Source organism: Cygnus atratus, chromosome Z (genome assembly GCF_013377495.2).
Source record: "Cygnus atratus isolate AKBS03 ecotype Queensland, Australia chromosome Z, CAtr_DNAZoo_HiC_assembly, whole genome shotgun sequence".
In the NCBI taxonomy this organism is placed as follows: domain Eukaryota; kingdom Metazoa; phylum Chordata; class Aves; order Anseriformes; family Anatidae; genus Cygnus; species Cygnus atratus.
In genome coordinates this window covers 83,261,085-83,284,333 of record NC_066396.1, presented here as the reverse complement: position 1 = coordinate 83,284,333, position 23,249 = coordinate 83,261,085, and the positions used below count along the sequence as shown (strand labels likewise).

At 39.1% G+C, this 23,249-nt stretch overlaps 1 protein-coding gene across 9 annotated transcripts in view; it reads left to right on the top strand.

Annotated features, from left to right (window-relative positions):
• The window catches only part of SKIC3 (SKI3 subunit of superkiller complex), a 50,011-nt gene that overhangs the window by 1,367 nt on the left and 25,395 nt on the right, over positions 1–23,249 (top strand). For 6 of the 9 annotated variants that reach the window (XM_035567645.2, XM_035567648.2, XM_035567644.2 and 3 more), the window contains exons 3-20: positions 517–614; positions 1,081–1,224; positions 2,249–2,340; positions 2,974–3,049; positions 4,892–5,032; positions 6,489–6,587; positions 7,590–7,698; positions 9,973–10,113; positions 11,327–11,428; positions 15,093–15,229; positions 15,872–15,958; positions 16,047–16,150; positions 16,258–16,384; positions 17,569–17,748; positions 18,538–18,662; positions 19,104–19,357; positions 21,345–21,447; positions 22,235–22,411. In XM_035567645.2, coding sequence (XP_035423538.1) covers positions 525–614; positions 1,081–1,224; positions 2,249–2,340; positions 2,974–3,049; positions 4,892–5,032; positions 6,489–6,587; positions 7,590–7,698; positions 9,973–10,113; positions 11,327–11,428; positions 15,093–15,229; positions 15,872–15,958; positions 16,047–16,150; positions 16,258–16,384; positions 17,569–17,748; positions 18,538–18,662; positions 19,104–19,357; positions 21,345–21,447; positions 22,235–22,411 — 2,288 coding nt within the window. In that variant the 5' untranslated portion in view covers positions 517–524. Of the gene's footprint in view, positions 1–126; positions 194–516; positions 615–1,080; positions 1,225–2,248; positions 2,341–2,973; positions 3,050–4,891; positions 5,033–6,488; positions 6,588–7,589; positions 7,699–9,972; positions 10,114–11,326; positions 11,429–15,092; positions 15,230–15,871; positions 15,959–16,046; positions 16,151–16,257; positions 16,385–17,568; positions 17,749–18,537; positions 18,663–19,103; positions 19,358–21,344; positions 21,448–22,234; positions 22,412–23,249 lie in introns of all 9 variants that reach the window. The other 3 variants (XM_050716523.1, XM_050716522.1, XM_050716524.1) reach the window with 1 other exon arrangement.

The following is a 23,249-nucleotide window of genomic DNA, read 5'->3' as shown; positions in this document are numbered from 1 at the left end:
GATATACACACAAAAATGAAACTCTGATCTCAGGAACCCCTTCAGAACATGTCTAGTGCTCGCTGTTTAGTAATTCCTGCTTTAAGAGAAACTGTATGCAGTGTCTTTCATGTGCTGATATTCTAGAACTCTGTGGTAACTGTCATACAACAACTCTCATCCCATTGAAGATTATCCCAGAATGAAATTCAGGGTAAGGCTTAGGATAAGTACTATGTATCATTTAACTGTTTGGAACATAGACTTAGTCCTGCGTTAGGACTAAGCTTGACCAATTGATCTTAACTATATTACTTGTTTCAGCAAGTTTTAGGGAATTATCATTCAATGTGCATTTTTGGCATGTTGCAGTAACTAAAGTGTTCAGGATGCTTTCTTTATGCTATTACAGTAGGACATTAGCAATGTTCTGAGTTCTGTTTGTATGGTTGGACTTGATGACCTTAAAGATCTTTTCCAACCTAAATTATTTTACAATTCTTCTATACTAACTAAGTATGTGTTGGTTTTATTTAGCAGCCACAATGTCAAATAAGGAGGTGAAAGCAGCATTAAAGAGTGCTAGAGAAGCCATAAGAAATAAAGAATATAAGGAAGCCTTAAAACATTGCAAGGTAAATTATTTACTTGGAAAGTAGTGATTTCTGTACTTTTTGTTTGCTGTTCCCATAAACCTAGAACTGTGTAGTTATGTGGAGTGTGGTGTACCTCACAGATGTAATAGTTAAGATTAATCGCACAGCTTAATTTCTATTCCACTCTCCTTTTGCCTTTGCTTACGTATGGAAATAAGAACATTAAGTCTAGAATGCTGGCATTCAAAATTAGTTTCTAACCCCCCACTTCAACAGGAAAGTTTTAATTGTAGAGCTGCAGATATGCTTACTGGCAAAACAGTTCCAATGTGAAGCATTTTGTGGCATAAAAATCTCAAGTTATTAATCTTAACCTTTCCCTAAAAATGAGTTAACTTTTAATATTATAAAGAAGATTTCACCAAACCTTAATGAGAAAACTTAGTGCATGAATCTGTAAGATGCATTGCATTCATCCTTTTCACCTAAAATTGCATGTTTCTAGGCAGTCTTAAAGCAAGAAAAAAATAACTACAATGCCTGGGTATTTATTGGCCTGGCAGCTGCTGAGCTAGAACAGCCTGATCAGGCCAAAGGAGCATATAAGAAGGCTATTGAACTTGAACCAAACCAGCTGCTGGCGTGGCAGGTAAGTGTATGCCCAGATTCACGTTTTCTTTCCATGAGAAGTATTCCTGTGGAGCTAAGCATGGGAACAAAGCTGAGTTAAGACTTACGTTGAATTTTCTTCAGGCGTTAAGTTGTACGGAGCTTTTCAGTAGCAGAAGTTAATGTTATGTATGTCCAAACTAAAGCCATGGGTGGTTGCGTTTGTGTAGCAGCATGCATTTTAGTTCCATAGTACTTAACTGTATTTCTTCTCTGGACAAGATAGCAGTGAAATGTGCTAGGAAGAACATGAACTGAAGGACATACAGTAAATTTGTCTGTGCTCAGAATTGCCATGCTCATAGCTTAACAAACATTTGAGAGTTCTTCTCTCATATAAAATAACATGTTTTATCTAGAAACTTTTTTTTCCAGCATCCAGCATGAAATGGATTGTTATTAATTTTTGATGTTACTTAAAAAATAACAACATACATTTAAAATAGATGTGTACTGCTGGTGTTGTGACATCCTAAGAGTATATGGTTATAGCATACAGTTGAGTTATTTGGAAACTTGTGAAGCATAAGGTTGCACAATAGGTCTCTCACAGATGTCAGCATCCGATATTTTTTAATGTAGTAAGGTTTGTTGAGTTTTCAATATAAATAGCTTTTTAAAGCATAAATACTGGTGCCTGATTTCAAGGTATATTGAAATTTCCACAGCCATCAGATTCTGGCTTTCTGTTATCATACAAGGTGGTATGGTACTTAGATATAAAGCTTCTGTCTTGTGAGGTGCTATTTGTCTAGATTTATATATACTCTAGTTTGCAGACAAGATTATGTAACATCTACAAGTTTCAAATAGTTGTATTAGTTAATAAAGCGAGGAAAGCTATTTTAAAATAGATATGGAAATATCAATGTAGATTCTGCTCAGAGATTACTGCATTAACATGTGAAGGCAATGTATTTTTTTAGGCGGAACTTGCAATGTGAATTTAAGTCATAACTGCAGACAACGAATGTTACTTATTTTCTGATCTTATTTTTTTAAAGGGATTGGCAAATTTATATGAGAAATCCAGCCAAACAGATGTCAAAGGAGACTTAGCAGATGTTTATAAAAAGCTCTTGGAACTCTATGGAAGGTAAAGAATACTGTACCATAATTCAGTCTAAGGTTTTTAGCTCAGTAAAGTTCAGTAAATGCCATAGCTGATATGATTGCCAGGATAGATTGCCAATTGGTTTTTTTAAGCCACTGGATAAGCGCAGGTTACCTGCATTATACAGGTACAAAAAAGCTATGTTATTTCTGTCCCTTTTAATAGAGCAAAAACTTTTGGAATAGTTGTAGTTGAGGTTAGCATTTCAGAACATTCTTATATTGGCCTTTGTCGTCTGTCTAACCTCACCGCCTTGAAGCATTTAGCTCTGATGGTACCAAGCCTTTATTAATAAGGGGACTTAATTTTCCCTCCTTTACAGGGAAGGTACCTCAGGCACCTCATACAGATACAGTTCTAAACAAAAGTAACTCTCAGCTGTCAGTGTAGCGGACTGGAGGGTTGCATTTGTTTCCTTAATCTGAAAGCAGATCAAACAGAAAAGCCCAATCCCTTAAAGAAATTGTTTACTCAGTTACAGCAGCAATTTTTAAGGTAATCCGCAATGTTCTAAATATTTTTTTGTTAACTGAATTACAACTTTATTTGTCAGAATTTGAAAACTGTATTGCTGTTTTATGGAAAGCTTAGCTTGTTTGATTTTCTTCTTTCCAGTGGAGACAAGCAGAAATGGTGTGATGTATGTAACAAGCTTGTGGAACTATATCATCAAGAAAAGAAATATTTAGAGGTAGGTGACTAATGTTATTTCTCTGTTCTGATCAAAAGGAAATTTCTTGCTAGAATTAACTAGTCTTCATCAAGGAATCCATAGGAGTTTTGGGCCACAGATCACTTGAAATCTCCTTTTGGATCACAGCTAGGCAGCACAGATTTTTAACTATATTCTTTTTTTTTCCTCCCTCTGCATAACAGAATTGGATGGGATCTGTTAAACTGATAAAACTTGACAAAAATGTTAGTGTATAGGCTGGAAGGGTACAACATAATTCTTCTGTTTGATTTCTAGAAGTCCAGCATGATACCAAATGCACATTTACCCACAGCATGTGAGAGGAACTTACCCTTTCCCTAGTTTGGCCAGTTCTCAGTACCTGATTAGCTCTTCACTGATGGGATGATCTTTTCCTAGGCTGTTTCATGCCAGTGGGTGAGGTGGAATTTACATAAACAACCGAAGCCTATGGATTAGGTACCACATTTTATGAGCAACAATAAGGACGTGAAAATCCGCTCTGGTGCACCACAAGCTTTAGCCCTCCTTGCGCTCCTAAAGACCCTGTCAGCATGAGCACTGCAGGGATGGCTCTTGTCAGGTTACCACCAGGTGCAGCTGTTAAACACCTGTACGGTTCAACAGTAGCTTTATCTACAGTCTAGTGTTATTACAGAATACTTTTGCTGCTACTCTGTTCACTTTTGTGGTGTGTGCTTATACACGACACCATCTTCCCCCTTTTCCTCTGACAATGGGAAATGAGAGATTTTACTTCTCTCTTAGCATCAGGCTGAAGACTGTTTGTTAGCCTCAAAGCTTCTTTGCATAGCACTTTCTGAAACTAAATTTAGTGATAAGTTTAATTTGTGGTTTCCTTCCTATGTTAGGCCTGAGCATCCTTTTTATTCTTAGTCTTGCTGAGTTTTCCACGCTGTAATTTCAGCACATATTGCTACTGTTCCTGTATTTCTGTTTGTAGTGCTGTAGATCTGACGGATATTCTGTTTGTTCTTCAGAGTTTGTAGGAGGACTGTTTGTCTGGTTTTTCTGTTGTTTCCTCAAGGAACCAGAGTCAGAATTCATGCTCTTGGTACCACCTTTAAGTAACTTGGAAGGTAGACAAGTCCCCATGCAATGTTTTGGGAGGTGTTACTGCTTTTGTCAGAAGGCAGGTAAATCTGGGTAGTTACTTTAAACATTACTCTGTTGTCTACCCTAGCACGCTAGGAAGCAAGCTCCTGCCTTGCTCCTAGTCAGGATCTGCTAGTTCATTTTTGTCTAATTCTGTTCGCAGTGTACTGCCTGCCAGCGTGTGTTGTGGATAATGTAGGAAGGGCTTCACCAACACCCTTATTTCGAGGTGTACTGTTATTCTTTAACTTAAGGCTTACTTAATGTAGCCAGTTATGTATACTGTTCTCGTTTTGTGTTATAATTTAGTGTTCACTTACCCTCCTACAATGTCTCTAACTCTCTATATTGAAAGCATTCATTTTTCTCCATGTGGTCCTTAATTACTCAGTCTGGCTGGCACTGGGCTTTCTGTCCAATAACAAGGCAGGTCAGGATAGCTTTAAATCTTCCGTTTAAATTTTTCAAAAAATGATGCAAGCATTTCTTTGCAATAGTGTGTTATGCAAATGTAAGTAGGTATAGAAATGGAAGTACTCTAGTAATATAGCGGTTTAGTTTAAATTAGGTTATCTTTTAACTGTTTGAAAGAATGTCATTGTCTTGTACAGCAGTGTGCCATTTTAAGAGAGGAAAGTGAAATGCGTGTTTCTTGGAGTTGACAGTACTTGAAAATTTTGTTGAATTTAAAGAGTTACAGCATAGTTTGTTTCCTATTGACAGGTGGCTGAAACATGGCAGAAACTAATAACTATAAAACGGGAGGAAGGTGCAGAAAAAGCAGACCTTCATCAGCTTTGGAAAAGGATGATCCAGTTATTGGCAGACGGTGCACAGAACCAGGACAATAAGACTCTGCAAATGGTAATGTTTTCCCATTTCCATTCATCATCAGATGCATATATATACACAGAGCAGCCAGATTCAAATTAAACCTTAAAAAAGTACCCATCGTGTGACTTTTTCTTATTAGTGTTCAGTGGTACCCAGCTTCTCAGGAAAAAGGTAGGTGAGTGCACCATCTGACAGAAACAGTGAAACTTCAGAGGAATCAGGCATCTAAACCCAAACAGTTGTCCTGGAGCTTTGTCATTAACTGCCTCCTAAGTTCTGTGGGAGACCAGGTTTCCCCTGTAACCTGGTGATGTATTATTCTGCCCCTGCATGTTACAAGAAGTGTCAGTGTATTAACACACCTGAACAGAATAGCTTCTTGCATATTTGAAAGTTCTGATAGAGTCTAGAGTATAGGAATTCTCCAAAACAAGTGACTCCTTCCCATCCCCTCCTGCAAACTGGAAGAGGTTGCTTTGTGCTGTTTTTCCATTTCTTCATACCTAGTGCTCATCTTAGGTGTCAATGTTTGGGTTCCAAATTTCCTTTCTCCTGCAAATTTTAAGCTTTTGTGTTTTAGGAGAATGTCAAAGTTCTTTGGAGCATTACAGAAAGATCATGAGTTATACTGATTCTGTGCTCTCTATGGCCAAAGTTAATTTTATTTTATCTGTTTTATTCGTTCTTGCAAGATGAACCTCCTTCGCAAGGAAGGGTGGAAATTTCTTTTCACCAGTCTGGTTGATAGTAATGGTCCAGAAAGGTAGCAAATACGTGTTCAAGTACTTTGACAGAGGGAAACTGAATCTAGATCCATTAGTTCTGAGAAGGCAAATGCTCTGCCTTAAGGGCTATTATAAAAAAGAGGTGCTGAAGTCAGTACTTGCTGTCTGGTTTTTTTGTTTTGTGTGTGGGGTGGAGTAGGAGGTGAGCAGGGGTACAGTGGTACATAAAGATTAGGAATGGATTTCATCTGCAAATCTACAATTTACTGCAGTTCTGAACCTGTAAGGTTGTGGTATTGAAGGCTATTCATCATTTCGGGTGTGGGAAACATTATATAAAATTTAATAGTGGGAGAGGGGAAGAGTGTCAAGAAATTAAGGACTTGAGGTTTCTTCAGAGCTTGGGGGAAGGGCTGACAAATAGTAACCTTGGTTTTGTTGTGCCAAGTCCTTCCTCGAATTGGAATTGGGCACAAGGAAGAATCTGTACTCCCACAAATTTTGCATTCCTTGTACTTCTTTTATAAAACTTTTTTCTTGTTTTGGAAAACTAATGTGCTTTGGGTCCTTTACGAGTTGATAAAGGACCCAAGGAATATCAAGGACACCAGGATAAGGAATTTTCTTTGTCATTTTCCTCTGCTTTTGGTACTAGGATAAATTTAAGGAGTAGGGTCCAGGTTTAAGTATGCACTTAACTAGGATGGTAACGTTTTCTTAGAGTCATTGTTTGCTGTACTCCTAATTATTTCTTATTTCAGCTTTTGAATGCATTTGAGGAGGCAGTGAACTCTGCTGACCCTGTTCCCAGTGAAGACCACCAAAATCTTTACAAAGACTTTATTCAGTGCCTGTCAAAGGTAAGGTATTGTTAGTCTGTCTTCTTCAGTGAGTCATAGAATCATAGCACGGCTCGGGTTGGAAGGGACCTTAAAGATCATCTAACTCCAACCCCCGTGCCATAGGCAGGAATGCCACCCACTAGATCATGTTGCCCAAAGCCCCATCCAGCCTGGCCTTGGGCACTGCCAGGGATGGGGCAGCCACAACTTCTCTGGGCAACCTGTGCTGGTTGCCTCACTACCCTTAAAGTGAAGAATTTTCTCTTTATGTCTAGTCTGAATCTCTCCTCTTTTAGTTTAAGACCATTCCCCCTTATCCTATCATTATCTACCCAAGTAAAGAGTCCTTCTCCATCTTTTTTATAAGGCCCCTTTTTTATAAGGCCCCCAGAGCCTTCTCTTCTCCAAGCTGAACATCCCCAGCTCTCTCAGCCTTTCTTCATAGGAGAGGTGCTCCAGCCCCTTAATCAACTTTATGGCCTTCCTCTGGACCTGCTCTTAACAGCTCCACATCTTTATTGTTCTGGGGGCCCCAAACCTGGATTCAATACTCCAAGTGGGGCCTCACAAGGGCAGAAAAGAGGAGGACAATCATCTCCCTCCCCTGCTGGTCACACTTCTTTTGATGCAGCCCAGGACACAGTTGACCTTACGGGCTGCAAGCACACACTGCTGGCTCACATTGAGCTTTTTGTCCACCAGAACCCCCAAGTCCTTCTCTGCAGAGCTGCTCTCAATGAGTTCTTCTCCCAGTCTGTGCTTACGTCTGGGATTGCCCTGACCCAGGTGCAGCACTCTGCACTTGGACTTGTTGAACCTCATTGGGTTCACTTGGGCCCACCTCTCTAGCTTGTCCAGGTCCCTTTGGAAGGCATCTCTTCTGTCTTTGCTATCAACTGCACCGCTCAGCTTGGTGTCGTCTGCAAACTTGCTGAAGGTGCACGTGATCCCACTGTCTACATGGACCAATCCTGTATGATAATTCACACAAATAGCTCTTTGTTTTCTTTTCCTTACAAGTTTCCTCATGAAACAACTAAGTTGGAAAAGGCCTGTGATGACATGATGGCTTTATATCCTACTGTGAGCTATCCTTTGGAAGTACTTTGCTTGCACTTTATTGAGTCAGGTGAGTAGAATGGGTTTAGACACTTTGAGGGGCTTAAAATATTTCTTTTTGTAATTGATTTTGTGACAGTCTTTTTGACAAGTTTTTACCCTTCACACCTAAATACAAGCATGCTGTTTACTTTGTCATGTTTTACTGCTCTGGAAGTGAAAAGTGTTCACTTGTACGCTGTTGTGGTTTAACCTGGCAGGCAGTGAAGCACCATGCATTCATTACCTCACTCCCCACCAGTGGGATGGGGGCGAGAAATGGATAAAACTCGTTGGATGAGACAAAACAGTTTAATAAGAAAAGGAAGGAAATAAATAAAAGAATACACGAAGTGATGCACAATGCTCACCAGTAGCCAACTGGTGCTCAGCCAGTCTGAAACAAGGCAGCTCCCCTGGCCAGTTTAACTGTTTAACCCAGTTTTACTGTTCAGCGTGACTCTGTATGGTTTGGGATATTTGTTCAGCAAGTTCAGGCCAGCTGTCCTGGCTGCGTCCCAACCTAGCTCCTTGTGTACCCCCAGCCCCTCACTGGCAGGGCGGTGTGAGAAGCTGAAAAGTCCTTGGCTTGGTGTAAGCACTGCTCAGCAGCAACAACAACATTGGTGTGTTATCAGGATTATTCTCATCCTAAGTCCAAAACACAGCACTGTACCAACAACTATGAAGGAAATTAACTGCATCCCAGCTGAAACTAAGACATATGCTTTATAATTACTTGGTTTTGTAACAGAATGATAACTGTAAATGGGAAAAAAGAAAGAAAAAAGTCTAACTCTTGCAATGTATTTGCCTTACAAAAGTCAAAAACAGCTTTTCCAGATAAATGAATCTAAGCTTTGCATTCAGTATGAAGCCTGAAATTCATAGGCACTAAGCCTAGAGGAGTGAATGGAGAAGCTAACTAGTGCTCTAAGGTTGAGGCTATGTGTAGGTTACTCTTCAGCAATAAAATCCTTCCTGCCTAAAAAGAAAGATTTGTGAAATTGTTAGCAAGAATGTCTGGTGAATAGAGAATACATAGAACTGTTCAGATATTTGTTCTTGGTAGAGAAAAATGATCTTTGAGCATAAAATTATGGTGTCTTCAGTATTGCAAGGATCTGAAACTGCAATTGCTATAATCAGTAGTTTTGTGAACAATGTTGCTTTAATGTTAGACATCTCAGCATTTTCAAAGATTACTAAATTTTGGCCTCTCCTTTGATTAAAGCATCAGAAGTTGAAGTTAGCTACTTCAAAATGTGTTTTTTTAAAACAAGGAAGAGAATCAGGAAAAAGAACCCTCTCATTTATATAACAAGAAATAACTTTAGGCTTACGTAGAAGAATGCCTTTTCCAATTTTGAAGGTACACTTCATGGAAAAACAAGAAAAAATTTCATTTTAACTTGAAAGTGTGAAGACAAACAAGGCCTGAACTTACAATTCCACATGAGAATGCTTCATAGTTGGGAGAAATATGCAGAGACTAATTTCCAGAGGGGCATCTTGTTGTTGTAGTCCCTAGATACTGATGCTCTGACAACATCCCACCATCATCTTGGGGTGGGAAGGATGCTTAGGTTTTAGTAAGGCTCTTTGTTTACATATGAGTCATTCCAACCATATCATACTGCTTGATGCCCCAAATTTGTGGGCTTGTAACTTAGTTGCAATATTAGTAAATTTTACCAAATTTGAATCAAAGGCATCCTGTATCTTAAATGAGTCCATAATTTAAAGCAAAACAAAACAGAAAAACAGTTCAAAGACTGTTGCTTAAGTTATGAAGTTTACAAGTTAACTTTGTCAATAAAATGTAATGCTGACACACTAAGTTATGTGGTTTCACAGCAAGACTGTTTCAGCAAGCCCATCATAACAAATGTGTAGTTACACAGGCCTACTCTGGAAGGAAATTATTTTGATTTATTTTTGGTAGATTTTGACATTCACCTCAGCTTAGATGAAAAGCATATGAACAAATTAGTTCCTATTAATAAAGGAAGCATACCTGTAATCGTTTAATATGAGTTGTTAAAGAATTCAGATTTCAGATTGGCAGCTTATTTTGTTTGGCGATACTGAGTATATTGATAACTACTTGATTTTTATTTATTTATATATAGGGAGTATAAGCATATAGTATAATTGGAAAAAATGTTTAGTGAATAAACTCATTACCTTGAGCTTAAAGGATAAGTGTCGTATAAGTATATATGTTTATGTAAATAATTTTAGTTTTCTTGTTGCATTTTTAAATCTACAGCTCAAGAAAGTGTCTTTTTTTTTCTGAAACTAGGTGTTGTGTCAGAAGAGGCCCTGCACTATTTTTCTAAGCTTTTGGAGATGGACTCAAGTAGTGGTCCAGGCATCATTGGTTTTGGTATAAAATGCCTCCAAGAAAAGAAATATGAGGAGGCTGTTAAGAGTCTTACTGAAGGTAAATGTATAATGTGAGGTGTAGGTACTCTGTCTTGACAGCAGCTACAATTAATGTTTTGGGTATCTTAGACTTTTGTATTACTTTGCCAGTTCTATTGCAAGTAGTAGAAAGACCAGCTAGCTTTTAAAATAATACTCAATGCTTTGTCTGTTTGAAGGATATTTTTTTAAAAATCTCTTTAAGTATAACATGTCTGAAGGTCTAAGCAATAAAGCTATGCTGTGATACCCTGCATTCCTTTCACCTGGGGTTAGAATAAGACTGTTTCTTTAATTTAGATTTTGGAATATGCTATGTCACAGCAGCATACCCATGCTGAAATAAGGTGACTTGCCCAAATAATGAATTAGAAATTTCAATTGCTTAAGAGGAAAGTCCTCCATGGAACAAATTCCTCTCTTAAATGGCAGTTTGACGTTTTGATAAAACATATATGCGATTAAGGAATGCAATTGAAATTTGCTTATATTGCTGAACTACTCTCTCCCAAAACATATTATCAGTTTTTTACTTCTAGATGTAATACTCATAAAGGGGAGAATACCAAGAGCCTTGCACTCTGCATCAGCAGAAATGTTTGGAGTTGGAAATAATGTCTTTCCTAGTAAGCCAAGTGTTTACATTTTAGGCTCTGAAACTTCAAGGAATTATTTAATAGTAATATATTTCTCAGAAGAATCAAATTCTGTTTTATGACTGAATCTCTAATTAAGGCAAGTTTCTCAGGAAGTTCCAGTGAAATGCTTTTGCGGTCTTTTTTTCTTTTTGCTGTCTTGAAGTTCTGTAGCTGTTCTATAGAGCCAGCCTTTTCTGGTCTCTAAGGAAAATTTTATAAAGCAGTCTACAGGCTGTTGGTGTTAATTTATGATCAAACTGAAGGACTTTTTGCTTTCTGAAACAAAAGTGCACCTTAATCCAATGTTGTATATTTCCTCACATTTTCCCCTTTTTCTCTTTTATATATATAACATTATAGGCAAAAGTAAGCCTAAGAGAGGTTTACATCCTCCGTAGTCTTTCCCTTACAGTTTGGAGGTATCTAAGGTAATTTTTTCTTTGAGTCTTAGTTTAAACTAACTGTAAGTCTTTTGCAGATTGTTCGATGTTAGTGTTTTGATGGTGGTGTACGGCAATACAGCATCTGTCAGCCACAGCATCTTTGCAGCCCTAAGCAATGTTTTTTTTTTTTGCTTAAACTTTCTTTTACTAGGTTTGAAGAAGGCTAGCCAGTGTCTGGGAGCATGGCATTATTTGGCAGAGGCACAGATAAAGATTCACAAGCACAGGAATGCTGTTCTGTCCTGTAATCAAGGTAACTGCCTGCTAATTGAAAGGGCATCTGCAGTGTTACACCTCTTTATGCAGTCTAGTCAATGTGGCCTTTGCACAGTAGGTCTGTGTTGGCAGCAGCCGTACTCCTTTGCATTTCTCAGTCTCACTGCTTGCGCTGGGGTCTCTTGCTGCTTTTGGTTTATGACAGCTGAAAATCACCTTGTGCGGCTTAGTCTCAGGAAGAGAGGAAATATTTGGTTAATGAGAACCAGAAAGCTGTCTCGTGGTTAGTATTTAGATGTTTTGCGCATTTTCATATACTCCTTCAGCTGGTGATTGACCAAGTCAGCCAAACAGCAGTTAACTGCCAGGGACTACAGAGGTGGGTGAAACACAGTGGACTTCATCAGAATCTCACCTTTTCAGTCTTTATATAAAGAGTAAAAAGTTAAAGTGCAGAAGAATGTTGGATAGTACAGCTGCATCTTGAGAAACATTACTTTGAGTGCAACTCTTCATCTGTGCTAGCTGGGAATGAGGGCAGTTGTTACGATCTAGTGATACATATCTAATCTGAACAGAACCATTATTTGATGGTTATAAATGAAGGCGCATCCAAAGCAGACTTCTTCTGACAGGGACTAATATAACAAAAAACTACTCAGGAAAGACTCAGAGAGATAAAAGTAATCAGACTTGGCTAAACAGTCACAGGAAATTATTAGAAGTAAGGGGAATACTTCAAATGGTGAAGTAGTTGCCATTGAAGAAGATACAAAAGGGCTATAAAGATGGGTAGAGGAAATGTGAGAACAGAACGAAGTAGGTCAAAAGAGTTCAGGAAACGTATTGCAGACAGAATGAACATGAGGCAATTATTTTCCCATCTGTTTTCACTGTGTAAGAGCTCAGGGAGACTTCTACACCATGACCCTTTTTTCAGGGGTCTCATCAAAGAACTTGTGATTATAGCATTGATAGAAGTTACTATAAACCAAAACAGGAAAAATGAGCATTACGAAACTAAGAGATACTGACCTAGGAATTGAACAGGGCACATTAAGATGAAATTGCTGAAGTTTAACTGTTAAATCATAGAAGCACAACATGGTTTGGGTTGGAGGGGACCTCACAGAGCACACAATTCCAACCCTCCTGCCATGGGCAGGGACACCTCCCCCTAGATCAGGCTGCCCAAAGCCCCACCCAGCCTGGCCTTGGGCGCTTCCAGGGATGGGGCATCCACAGCTCCTCTGGGCAACCTGTGCCAGTGCCTCAACCCCCTCAGAGAAGAGAAGTTTTTCCTAATATCTAATCTAAACCTACCGTCTTTAAGTTTCAAGCCATAACCCCTTTTCCTACTACTAAGCTAACTGATGAAGATTCTCTTTATAGTGGTATGTAATCACTTGCTTAAACTGTCTTTGCACCCAAATACTTAGACATAGTTAGTGTGACTCCAACTTACAGGAAGGATTGTAGGAAAGATCTGAAAAACCACAGGCAAGTCTAATGTTTAATGGTGAAACTACTTGAAAACTGAAAGAAGAGAGTAATGGAGTTAATGTAGAAAAAATGAATTCTATGGGAATAGACAGCATGGCTTCAATAAAGTGAAATTGTTTTCACGTGGCTCTTCATTGGAGAGATTCATAGAGAGATTAAAATAATTTATTGCCAACAGAGTAGAGCAGTGAGAATTAAAAGCAAACTAAAACCACTTCCCCCTTCACCCACCCTCTTCTACCTCCCCCCGCAGAGCAGTGCAGGGGAACAGGGAATGGGGGCTGTGGTCAGTCCCTGATGCTTCGTCTCCGCCACTCCCTCAGTCTCCGCTCCCTCACGGTCCATCTCTGCCCCTGCTCCACGTGGGGTCCCTCCCATGGGATGCCGTCCTTCCCGAACTGAGCCTGCGGGGGCTGCCCACAGGCAGCAGCTCTTCAGGAACTGCTCCCACACGGCTCCGTACCACGGGGTCCATCCATCCCCCAGGAGCAAACTGCTCCAGCACAGGTCCCCCACGGGTGGGCGGCAGCTCCCCCCAGACCCCCTGCTCCTGCTGCGGGGGCTCCTCTCCACGGGCTGCAGCTCCGGCCCGGGGCCTGCTCCTGCGGGGGCTCTCCATGGGCCGCAGCCTCCTCCAGGCCACATCCACCTGCTCCAGCGGGGGCTCGTCCACAGGTTGCAGCGTGGAGATCTGCTCCAGGTGGGACCCATGGGCTGCAGGGGGACAGCCTGCTCCACCAGGGGCCTCTCCACAGGCCGCAGGGGAACTGCTGCTGCCTGCCTGGAGCACCTCCTGCCCTCCTGCTGCACTCACCTGGGGGGCTGCAGGGCTGCTTCTCGTTCCTTGTTCTCCCAGCTGCTGTAGCACAGCAGTTTTTTTCCCTTCCTTAACTCTGCTCTCCCAGAGCCCAACCAGCGTCACTCACGGCCCAGCTCTGGCCAGCGGCGGGTCCCTTTTGGAGCAGATGGAGCTGGCTCTGATCTGACATGGGGCAGCTGCTGGGCTCTGCTCACAGAGGCCGCCCCCTCATTACCAAAACCTTGCCACATAAACCCACTACACTGATAAAATTCCATAGTCATAAAAGCGAAGTCATGCAGTTGTTAGAAGAAACATTCTCATGAAGCTATCCTATAGTCTTACTGCAGTAAAACACAGAAAGGTATTCATTTTGTATGAAGAAAGTGGGACTGTTTCTTTTCCCCTTCTGTGCTTTACAGGAGAACTTCAAAGTCAGGAATTACAGTGAAGGGAATGTTTAGTGAAACAGCACCAACAGGCAGTTGCATGAAGAACTTGGGCAGTGTGGTGAATTCTTTGTGCAGTTTTAGTACCCACCCACTCTCTAAGAGAAGAGATGATTTTGAAATCCATGAAGTTACAAATTACTTGGAAAATAAGTAAAGATCATATGCTTTCTTCTTCCATGCAAGATCTAGTTAGTAACAAATGAAACTAAAGGCTGTCAGGCTCAGAACAAACAAAGGAGGCTTTGTTTTTTATGACAAAGTATAAGTTAAGGTATTGAGCCTTGCTAAAAGATGCTGTGGATACTGAAAATTTCCTTGAGTCCAGAACTGGGAGAGAAATCTAGGGAAGCACTGCTCTGTGCTCGGCCTGTTTTTATGTTTTTCCTGTACATCTGCAGCTAGAGGCAGGATGCTAGGACAGACTGACTCTATCAGGTCAGACAGAAGATTGTCATGTGTGCAAGTAGAGATAACTGACTAGTTGAGAAAGTATTTGTCTTTGGAGAATACTGAAACTCAACAGAGATTCTCTGAGGTGAGATTATACTGTCTATTGAAGAAGTAACCAATACTGCTTACAATAGTATCGAGCTAGCTTTGCACATGTACAGAGTTAAATCCTTGATTTAATAGCAATATTTTTCCCCTTCTGACACTGAAGTATAGAACAACAAATTTGGTTAGTGAAAGGTCATTGTTTTCTCAGAGCATGGATCAGGAAAATATAGCATTCCAATTATTAGGCTAGCATCTAGGAGACAGTTTCTTACGTGTCTGACATCACCTTTCTAAAATTGATCAAACTTTTGAACTTGGCATAGGTAGAGATTTTATGTAATAGCTTCTTCAACACAGGAGAGTACAGTCTAATAATTAGCTTTATTAAGTGGTGTTCTTTGTAGTTCCTTTTTTATTTCCATTTGATTACACTTCTGTCTTGTCAACAGCTCTCAAGAATCTTGGAAGTCCTGAGAGTCCTACTCTTCAGCAGAAGAAGGACCGTATTCTTCAGTTGAAAGCAGAGGCTTTGATTAAAATAGGTGATGCCGATGCTGCAGAAGAAGCCATTAATGCACTTGAGCAGGTATTTTCATTGACTAAAATGTAGTTTAAGGAAAAAAAAAATGCTCTCATCTTTATGCACTAAAAATTCAAGCTGTGTATTTTTCCCCTTGGCTCGTTTTTGTATTCTGTATGGTTTAGACAGCTCCTACCAACAGTGGTATAATTAAAACTTGCCTTGCTCCCTTGCTTTTAGGCTTTGCTATGACTTCTTTTAAGTCACAATTCTAATTTTAAAAGCCGTTGCTCTTCACCTTATCTGGTCTTGCTTAGTGAAGCTGGGTTCTTGCTAGTTCTGAGGCTATTGTTCATCTTTATTTGAATTACGGTTATAATCCTACACCCTCTGTCCTCAATTCACTAGTTATTACACGTAAACACATTTCTTTAAGATTGAATGGTGAAGCTTTAAGTGGAAATTGCTTCCCCTCTGTTATGCATCACAGTTTCATGTATACTACTTTTTTACTGTTTAAACTTCTGTAGATTTCTCCTTTCTGTTTACAGTCTGCCACCTCTTCAGCAAAATTCTATCTAAGGCTCCTCAAGGGTGGTCTCCTCTCAATGTTTTCTTGTCTTCATGTAGAGTACCTGGTTTTGACACCTTTGATTTCTTAGTGTGTGAAAAGAATAACTTGTTTGTATCTATTACCTGATCTTCTAGATTGTGGGCGCAAGCAGCGATCCAGTGGTTTTAGCTTTCAGAGGTCGGGCTTATCTAAACAAAGGTTTAGTGGATCAAGCTTCAAAGGTTAGTGCTCTATAGTCCTTACTGTAAGCTAAGTAGAACTCTTATTTTCATAAAGAAATGACTAGGGAAGGATGACATATTTTTGCAGATTTCACAAGAGCTTCTGTTGTCACACCCTGATCTGGCTGAGGCCCATGCTCTTGAGGGTTTCATCCATTATTCTCAAAAGAAGTATGAACAGGCAGAAAGAAGGTAAACCTTTTTTTCTTTTTTTTAACAGGGAAATGTGGGGGAAAATAGAATATAATGTTGTTCAGCTTCTGAGGGTTTGCTTGGTCTAATCTGTTCTGTTTATTTAGTTTTCAAAACGCCATTGAAAGAAGGGCTGGAACTGCAGAATATCATCAGTACCTGGGGCTCACCTATTGGTTCATGAGTGATGAGACAAAAAAAGACAAAGGAAAAACACTCACTCACTTCTTGAAGGTAAAAGCTTCTTTAACTATTCGTGTAGATTAGCATTTTCCTATATGGGAAATGAAATACAGAAATTATTCTTGACTGGAATTAGACACTTGAATATTCTGTTTGTTACTATTTACAGGCCTCCAGAGCCTGTAAACCACATTCAGCTGTGAAGAAATGCATCAAAGGGAGCTGTGCAATTACTTAGAATCTCCCTGTTTTTGTTTTCTTCTGTTCACCTAAATCTTGACGTCTTTGGTGTAGCCAAAAGTAGTAGTGGTTCTCTCAATCCCCTTTCCTTGAGGGCTGTTAAGTTGAGGCCTATAGGTGAACAGTGTAGAACTTTGAAGACATTTTGAAATGTACAGGGCGAAACATTTGAAAATGTAGAGGAGGGGGGAAAAAAAGGAAGGGGGGAGGGGAAAAAGAGAATGGTGTTAAAGTTTCAGTGTGTATCCACGGGAGTAAGCCTGCAAAGCCCAGCTAGTTTATATGCTTTTCCTGATCGTTTGTTTTTTGCTGGTTGTGGCTTTTTCCCTGCACATAGATAAGAATGTAATCCAAAAGATTGTCTGGCATCATTACTGAGAATTTAGAGGTTACAAAATAGGAATCTAGATACTGTAAAGTCACTATAAGTTAATAGCAGGTATGGGCAACTCATATCATCGCCTACTGTTTACAATTCATTAGCAGCAGAGTATAGTGGGCAATGAATTTGAAGTGGACAACAGTCTTAATTCTAAATTATTTTATATGAGCTTTTTTTTATTATTGTCATAGCTGTTGTTATGCTGCTTGGGGGCTGTGGTTTCTTAAGTATAAACAAATCTGCCAAATGTGCTTAAAAAGGGAACTCAAACTTTAGAAAATGCTGGAGTTAACTGTGATATGATATGGTATGACTATGAGTATAATGACTGAAACTGAGTGGAATATGAAAATGATGGGATGCAGTATGCAATTGTTTGTTCCCAACACATCTAGCTTGTTAGTACTCATGGCACAAAACATTTTGTACAGAAGGTTTGTGGCAGATTCTTCAAATATTTAAAGCTCAAGTAATCTTTTAAATACTCAGATGTATCACAGAAGATGCTTAAATAAGTTGATAAGCAGAGATTGTACAAGTAGTTATCACTGGACCTGCCCATTTGTTAATCCTTCAAAAGGTGCTCTTATATTGTGTTCATATTTCTTTATAGGCTGCAAAATTGGACAGCTACTTGGGAAGTGTCTTTTGTTATTTAGGTAACTACTACAGAGACATTGCTGGAGACAAAAGTAGAGCTCGTGGTTGCTATAAAAAGGCTTTTGAACTGGATGGAACTGATGAAGAGTCTGGAACAGCAGCTGTAGACTTAAGTGTGGAACTTGGAGACATGGTATTGCATACTCAGGGCCTTGGCTAATGGGTGTCTTGCTTTTCTGTTAATCCTGCTCTTTGAGCAACCACTTCAGGTTTCTTCAGTATTTGAGAATAAGATCTCAAAAAAACCAGATGTTCTGTCATTGCTTAGCAGTTTTCATAGCTGGCTCTGCTTCAACTCTGTGCTTCAATTCCGATTTAAACCTATCTGGGGAGAAAGGTGGGGGAAGCAAGCATAACGTTGTAGTCATCACATATGTGATTCAGATGTGAGGATTTTTTTCGGTAGGTTACATGAAGAGAAAGTAAGTTTTCTCTTCATATTTAACTTGTGCCATTTCTTTTTCCATCCTCCCCCTTGCTCCTTTCAGAAAAAGCATACAAAGTCATCAGAACATTTTAAACAAATATTTCTTACATAGCATTGTGTAAAAAGTTCTTAGTCTGATATTACAGCAAGAAAGCAGCCCACACTTTGACAGACTATTGGAATATCTAGAGAAACAGACTGAGTATCTGACTTATTGCAAAGACGTGTAACCTTATCTGGTTAAAAAATCAAGTCGCCTATTTGCGAAGGCATATACATAAGAAATAATCACATCTTCAGATGTGATAATTTCCTCCTTTACTCTGCCACTCAGCCTGCCAGCTTTAAAAAGCCCATGTAATGTTTCTTCATTACAGTAACTAACAAGTTAGACAGTTTAATGGTTTGCTGGATTTGGGAGTATTCTTCTTAAACAATAACTTTCTTCTTTAGATACAGCTGTTTACTAATGTGGCATTTTTGGTGCTTTGTTAGGATACCGCTCTGTCAATCTTGAATGAAGTAACTGGAAAAGCAAATGCTGGTACAGTAAAATGGGCCTGGCTTCATCGTGGACTTTACTACCTCAGAACTGGTCAGCCGTCACAAGCAGTGGCTGAGTAAGATAACTCGTGGTTGTTTTAAACTGTTTTCTGTAAATCGCTGTAAAACAGTCTTTGATCTTCATGATTTTTGAAATTAAGTTAGCTAATCACAAGATGGCCTGTACTAAACAGTGGGAAATGGGTCTGAGCAAGCTGCATCTATCTCCAGTTCTGGAATTAGCACAATGCAGTCTTATGATAGCAGTGATCCATGCTAACAAGCCTAGTGACAGGCTTGTCGTAGACACGATAGCACTGAATAATGAGCCAAAATTAGGTACAATGCCTAAACTTTTATAATGTGTTCTATGAAGATTAAAACACTATTATGCAATTTCTAAAAGTTCTGTATAATTGTGTGGTTGTGTTCTGATAGTATATAATGCAAGGAAATAATTTGTTTTTGTTAACTTGTATCAGATTTGATTTAAATAAGTTAAATCTTGATATCTTCAGTTTGCAGGCAGCTCTCAGGGCTGATCCAAAGGATTCCAACTGCTGGGAGTCTCTAGGGGAGGCTTACTTTGGCAGAGGTAGCTATGCAACGGCTCTAAAAGCCTTCAAGAAGGCCAGTGAACTGAACCCAGAGCTTGTATACAGCATTTACAGAGCTGCAGCAGTTGAGCAAATTCTAGGCAAATATGAAAATGCTATAGCTACCTATCAAGAAATCTTAGAGAAGACTGAAGAGTATGTGCCTGCGTTGAAAGGTAATGTGTCTGAATCTGAAAATTTTAGGTCTTTTCCCCTCTAGTGCTTGAATCTCATGAAGAGGCTCTGATGTAGTTAGGTCTGCCTACATAAAGGATAGTATTGCTTGTGTAGAATGCTGTGATTCACATGTATGAAAGACAGTGTGTAATAGTTTGTAAACATACAAAGACCGTTAAACCACGATGCACAGAAGCGATTATTACTGTTGCAAGTAGGTAAAAAAAGGTAACTATTCCTATGTAACTACCAAGCCAAATGGGTAAAGGCATTGAAAATTTTTGTAGTGGATGCCAGCTGATGATGCTCAGCTTCACCTAAGCAGTCAAATACTGTGTATGGCTGAACGGGCAGTGGAGTTGGGCTTCTGTGTCAAAAAGGTGGACTATATTTATTTTCTGCTGATGCTCCTCCTGACTGTTTGTTTCTCACCTTTTGTGTTAACCCTGGTGATTCTGACCCGTGTGAGCTTCTTCAACTGATTAAAAATAGTAGTGAGGTATCCAGAGAGGTCTCACAAGTGTTAGATGTGGCAGTCGGTAGGTTTCTGTAGTATGTAGTTGGGAACGGAGTAGAATGGTAGAGCATGGAGTCCTGGTGATAGTGAAAGTGAACTGTTGTTCTCAGGTTATATAACATGGGGAGTATATAAAATTTTGATAGCCAATTAATAACTGTTTTGTTCACGTTCTCAATGCCTCTTAGTCTTCAGGCATTCTCACCCTATACGTCCATCTGAAATCAAGCTTTTTGCTGCTTGGTGTTGGTATGAATTTTTAAGTTAGTGTTCCTTGTGTAAAAGGCCTTTGATGTTTGGGTGAGTGTAAGCTGATACACAAAATATACACAAGTGTACTTGTCTACAGTTTGGATCAAAAAATTAACAGTTTCTGAATTGAGCTGTTAGAAGCGTAGTCTTAAGGCAGACAAGAGAATATACTGATGTTGCTTGAATGCGTCTTTTCTGTGCATTTTTTATTTGTGTTGTTGAATAATAAGTTTATTCACCTCTGCTCCTGCATATCTCTTCATTTATAACTTCAGGGAATAAAATCAGTTTTGCTTTTAGATTGCAGCTTCTTGACAGCTGAAGAGCTTATGTCCTTGGGACTTCTGTGTGGTCAAAACAAATACTTAGTGAGGGCACAATAAGAATCTCACAGAATGGCTGCATCTGGTTCATATGGTCTGCGTTTGTCACGATGTTATTGATGTTAATTGTTTGTCAAAATCTGCAAAGAGAGATGGTACCTACTTTGATTATTAGTTTGATATAAATAGAGGGGACTAAAGCATGAGGAACGTAGGTTCAGAACTGTGAAAAAAATACTGAGAATTAATGAGGCTCAAATCCAGTGACTTATTGCCAGACAGAATCACTGCAGATATGAGCAGTGTAAAGAATATAATTCAGGCAGTATCTTGCTGTTTCTGAAATAATAAAAATGGTGGTATTAGATGCGGTTTCTTTAATTGCATTTATTTCCATATGAAGTAAATTCTTAAATAGGATTAAATCATTGTGGTTTCACCCAGTTCTAAAAAAAACTTCCCATTTTTCGTACCTTGATATTATTTCTTCTTTTTGTATTCGGCAATGATTTGATAATGTTTTTGACTAAAGTGTGAACTGAATATAGCTGTATTTGTCAGACTTGCCAGTGCAGAGCACCTCTCACGTGAGTGCTCTAGTTAATTCTTGAAAACAAACCCAAAGTTTCAATGCTATATTTTTTTATAATTACACAAGTTTATTTTAATATTCAGATTATTCTACAGTTCATGCTATTGAGGAAGGGGTAAAAGCAAAGTCTCTCTTGTGAGCCACAGAGTGAGTTTGGTTGTGGATCTTTTTGATTAGGCATAGTATATGTAGGGCATAAAGCATAACATGGAGCAGTCTTTCTTCATACCACCCCACCTCCTTTATCAAGCAGTAACATGGAAGCATCTGTTTTCATAGAGGATATTTTGTCTTTCTTTCAGGACTTGGTGAGTGCTATCTCATGCTGGCAAAATCAGCCCTTGATAAGTATCTTGATAGGAAGGCTGTGGATTACATAGAGCAGGCTCTTGAATTTTTTACAAGGTTAGTACTAAACATTCTGTTATTTTATTTCCGCTGGGCTTGTGGTTTGAAGAAGTTAAGTGTTTGAGGACTTCCAGTTACACTAAATCAAGTGGACTGGGCTTCTAATGTAGAAGAAAGTGTTTAGTGAAAATGGTTTGAATAATGCATTGTGGACTTAAGCTGCCGGAGTGAATGGTAATTAGTTTTCTTTTTTTGTGTTTAAAGATACAGAGTCCTTTGATTATAACACAAGTGTGAAGTCGCACACAGTTCACTCCAGCTGTCATCCTGTGTATATGGGTAGAAGGAAGGAAACTTCTACCAAAAATGGTGGATGAGAGGCAGTTGTAGCTTACCTTCCACAATCTTACTGTTTTGCTTATCAGACAGAATGCTTTAGAGGCCCAAATTGAACCTTGGGATAATTGTTGGTATAGGAGAAGGTCCGCCAGGTTTCTGCGGATGTCTCATGTCTTGCAATATAAATGATAGTGTTCTGAAATGCAAAAGTTAGTGTTGTCAGCTGATGTTTTGACAGATAACAGGTAATTTTCAGAACAGACTCTTAGTCTCCACAAAATTGGAATACGTTAGCATTTTGTACTTTCTCTTTTTATGATTATTTCTAGCTTTTTAAAACTACAGATTGAGTAGCAAGAAAACAGAATAATAAAAAAAAAATAAAGCAGTCCATCGATTAATTAGAGTTTGTGCCACTATTCAAAGCAGTGAACTTTCTTTCAGGAAAGAGTATTGCAGTGTCTGAACAGATATTTTGTGGGTTTTCTTAAATATCAATTTACAGGGCAACAAAGCACCGTCCTGATATATCTTCCCTTTGGAAACTGCTTGGAGATACCTGTACTAGTGTGCATGTTATTTCACCAGCCAAAGTGAATGTTCAGGTTCTAGGATTGCTTCTGGGTAGAAACGAAGGCAAACAGATGCTGAAGAAAAATGAGCTGCTCAGACTGGGAGGAAGGTAATAAATTCTTTTTTTAATGTCAAGTTCTTCTACATATCTGTGCACACTATAGTCTCAAATGTTCTAGACTATATTATTTCTAGAAAATGAAACAAATGCTGATCTTTATCACCTGGATATTTAGTGAAGATTAATGAGGAGGTAAAGAAGGTCTCATGCTTCTTTCAAATTATACCACTCATTTCAGGGTATGATCCCTGGATTGCCTCAGTGGCTCTCAACACTTAATTTAGGACCTGCTCTTCTCCTTGGTTCTGTCTCCAGAGCACAGCTATATCCTGTCTGTCATTCAACAAATTGTACTACTTTAAACAGAGTGGTTGCAGTAGTAGTTAGCCCATTCTCCCAGGATTATTAAAGTCCAAGATAATACTGTAAGCTTTATGTCTGTATTTTTTTGGACAAAACTGTCATCAATTTGAGCCCTAGTTATGGGATCTAAATTACATTGGAAGACGCAACTCCTTTTTCCTGGCCCTGGAAGCTCATGATAATAGAGCTAGAAATAACAGAAATACTTAAAGTTTTCTTGTAGCCTCTTCTGTGGCTTCTTACGAGCTTTGTGCAGCTGGATGCGTTAGTTAAGACAGTCTGGAAATGTACCTCCTTAGAAAATCTCAACAATGATATGTGTAGTCAAAATACTTCCTAGGGAAAGTCTGATTAACTCTGAAAATGGCTGATGTTTGTTTTAATTAAAAATGTGCATATTGCACCTGACATAACTTTGCTATATTGCACATCTGTAGTTTCACTAGTGGTGGGTAATACAGACCAGGATGGATTCTGTGAAGATAGCTGTCTGAATGAAGATTAGTTGTCATAGGATTTCCGT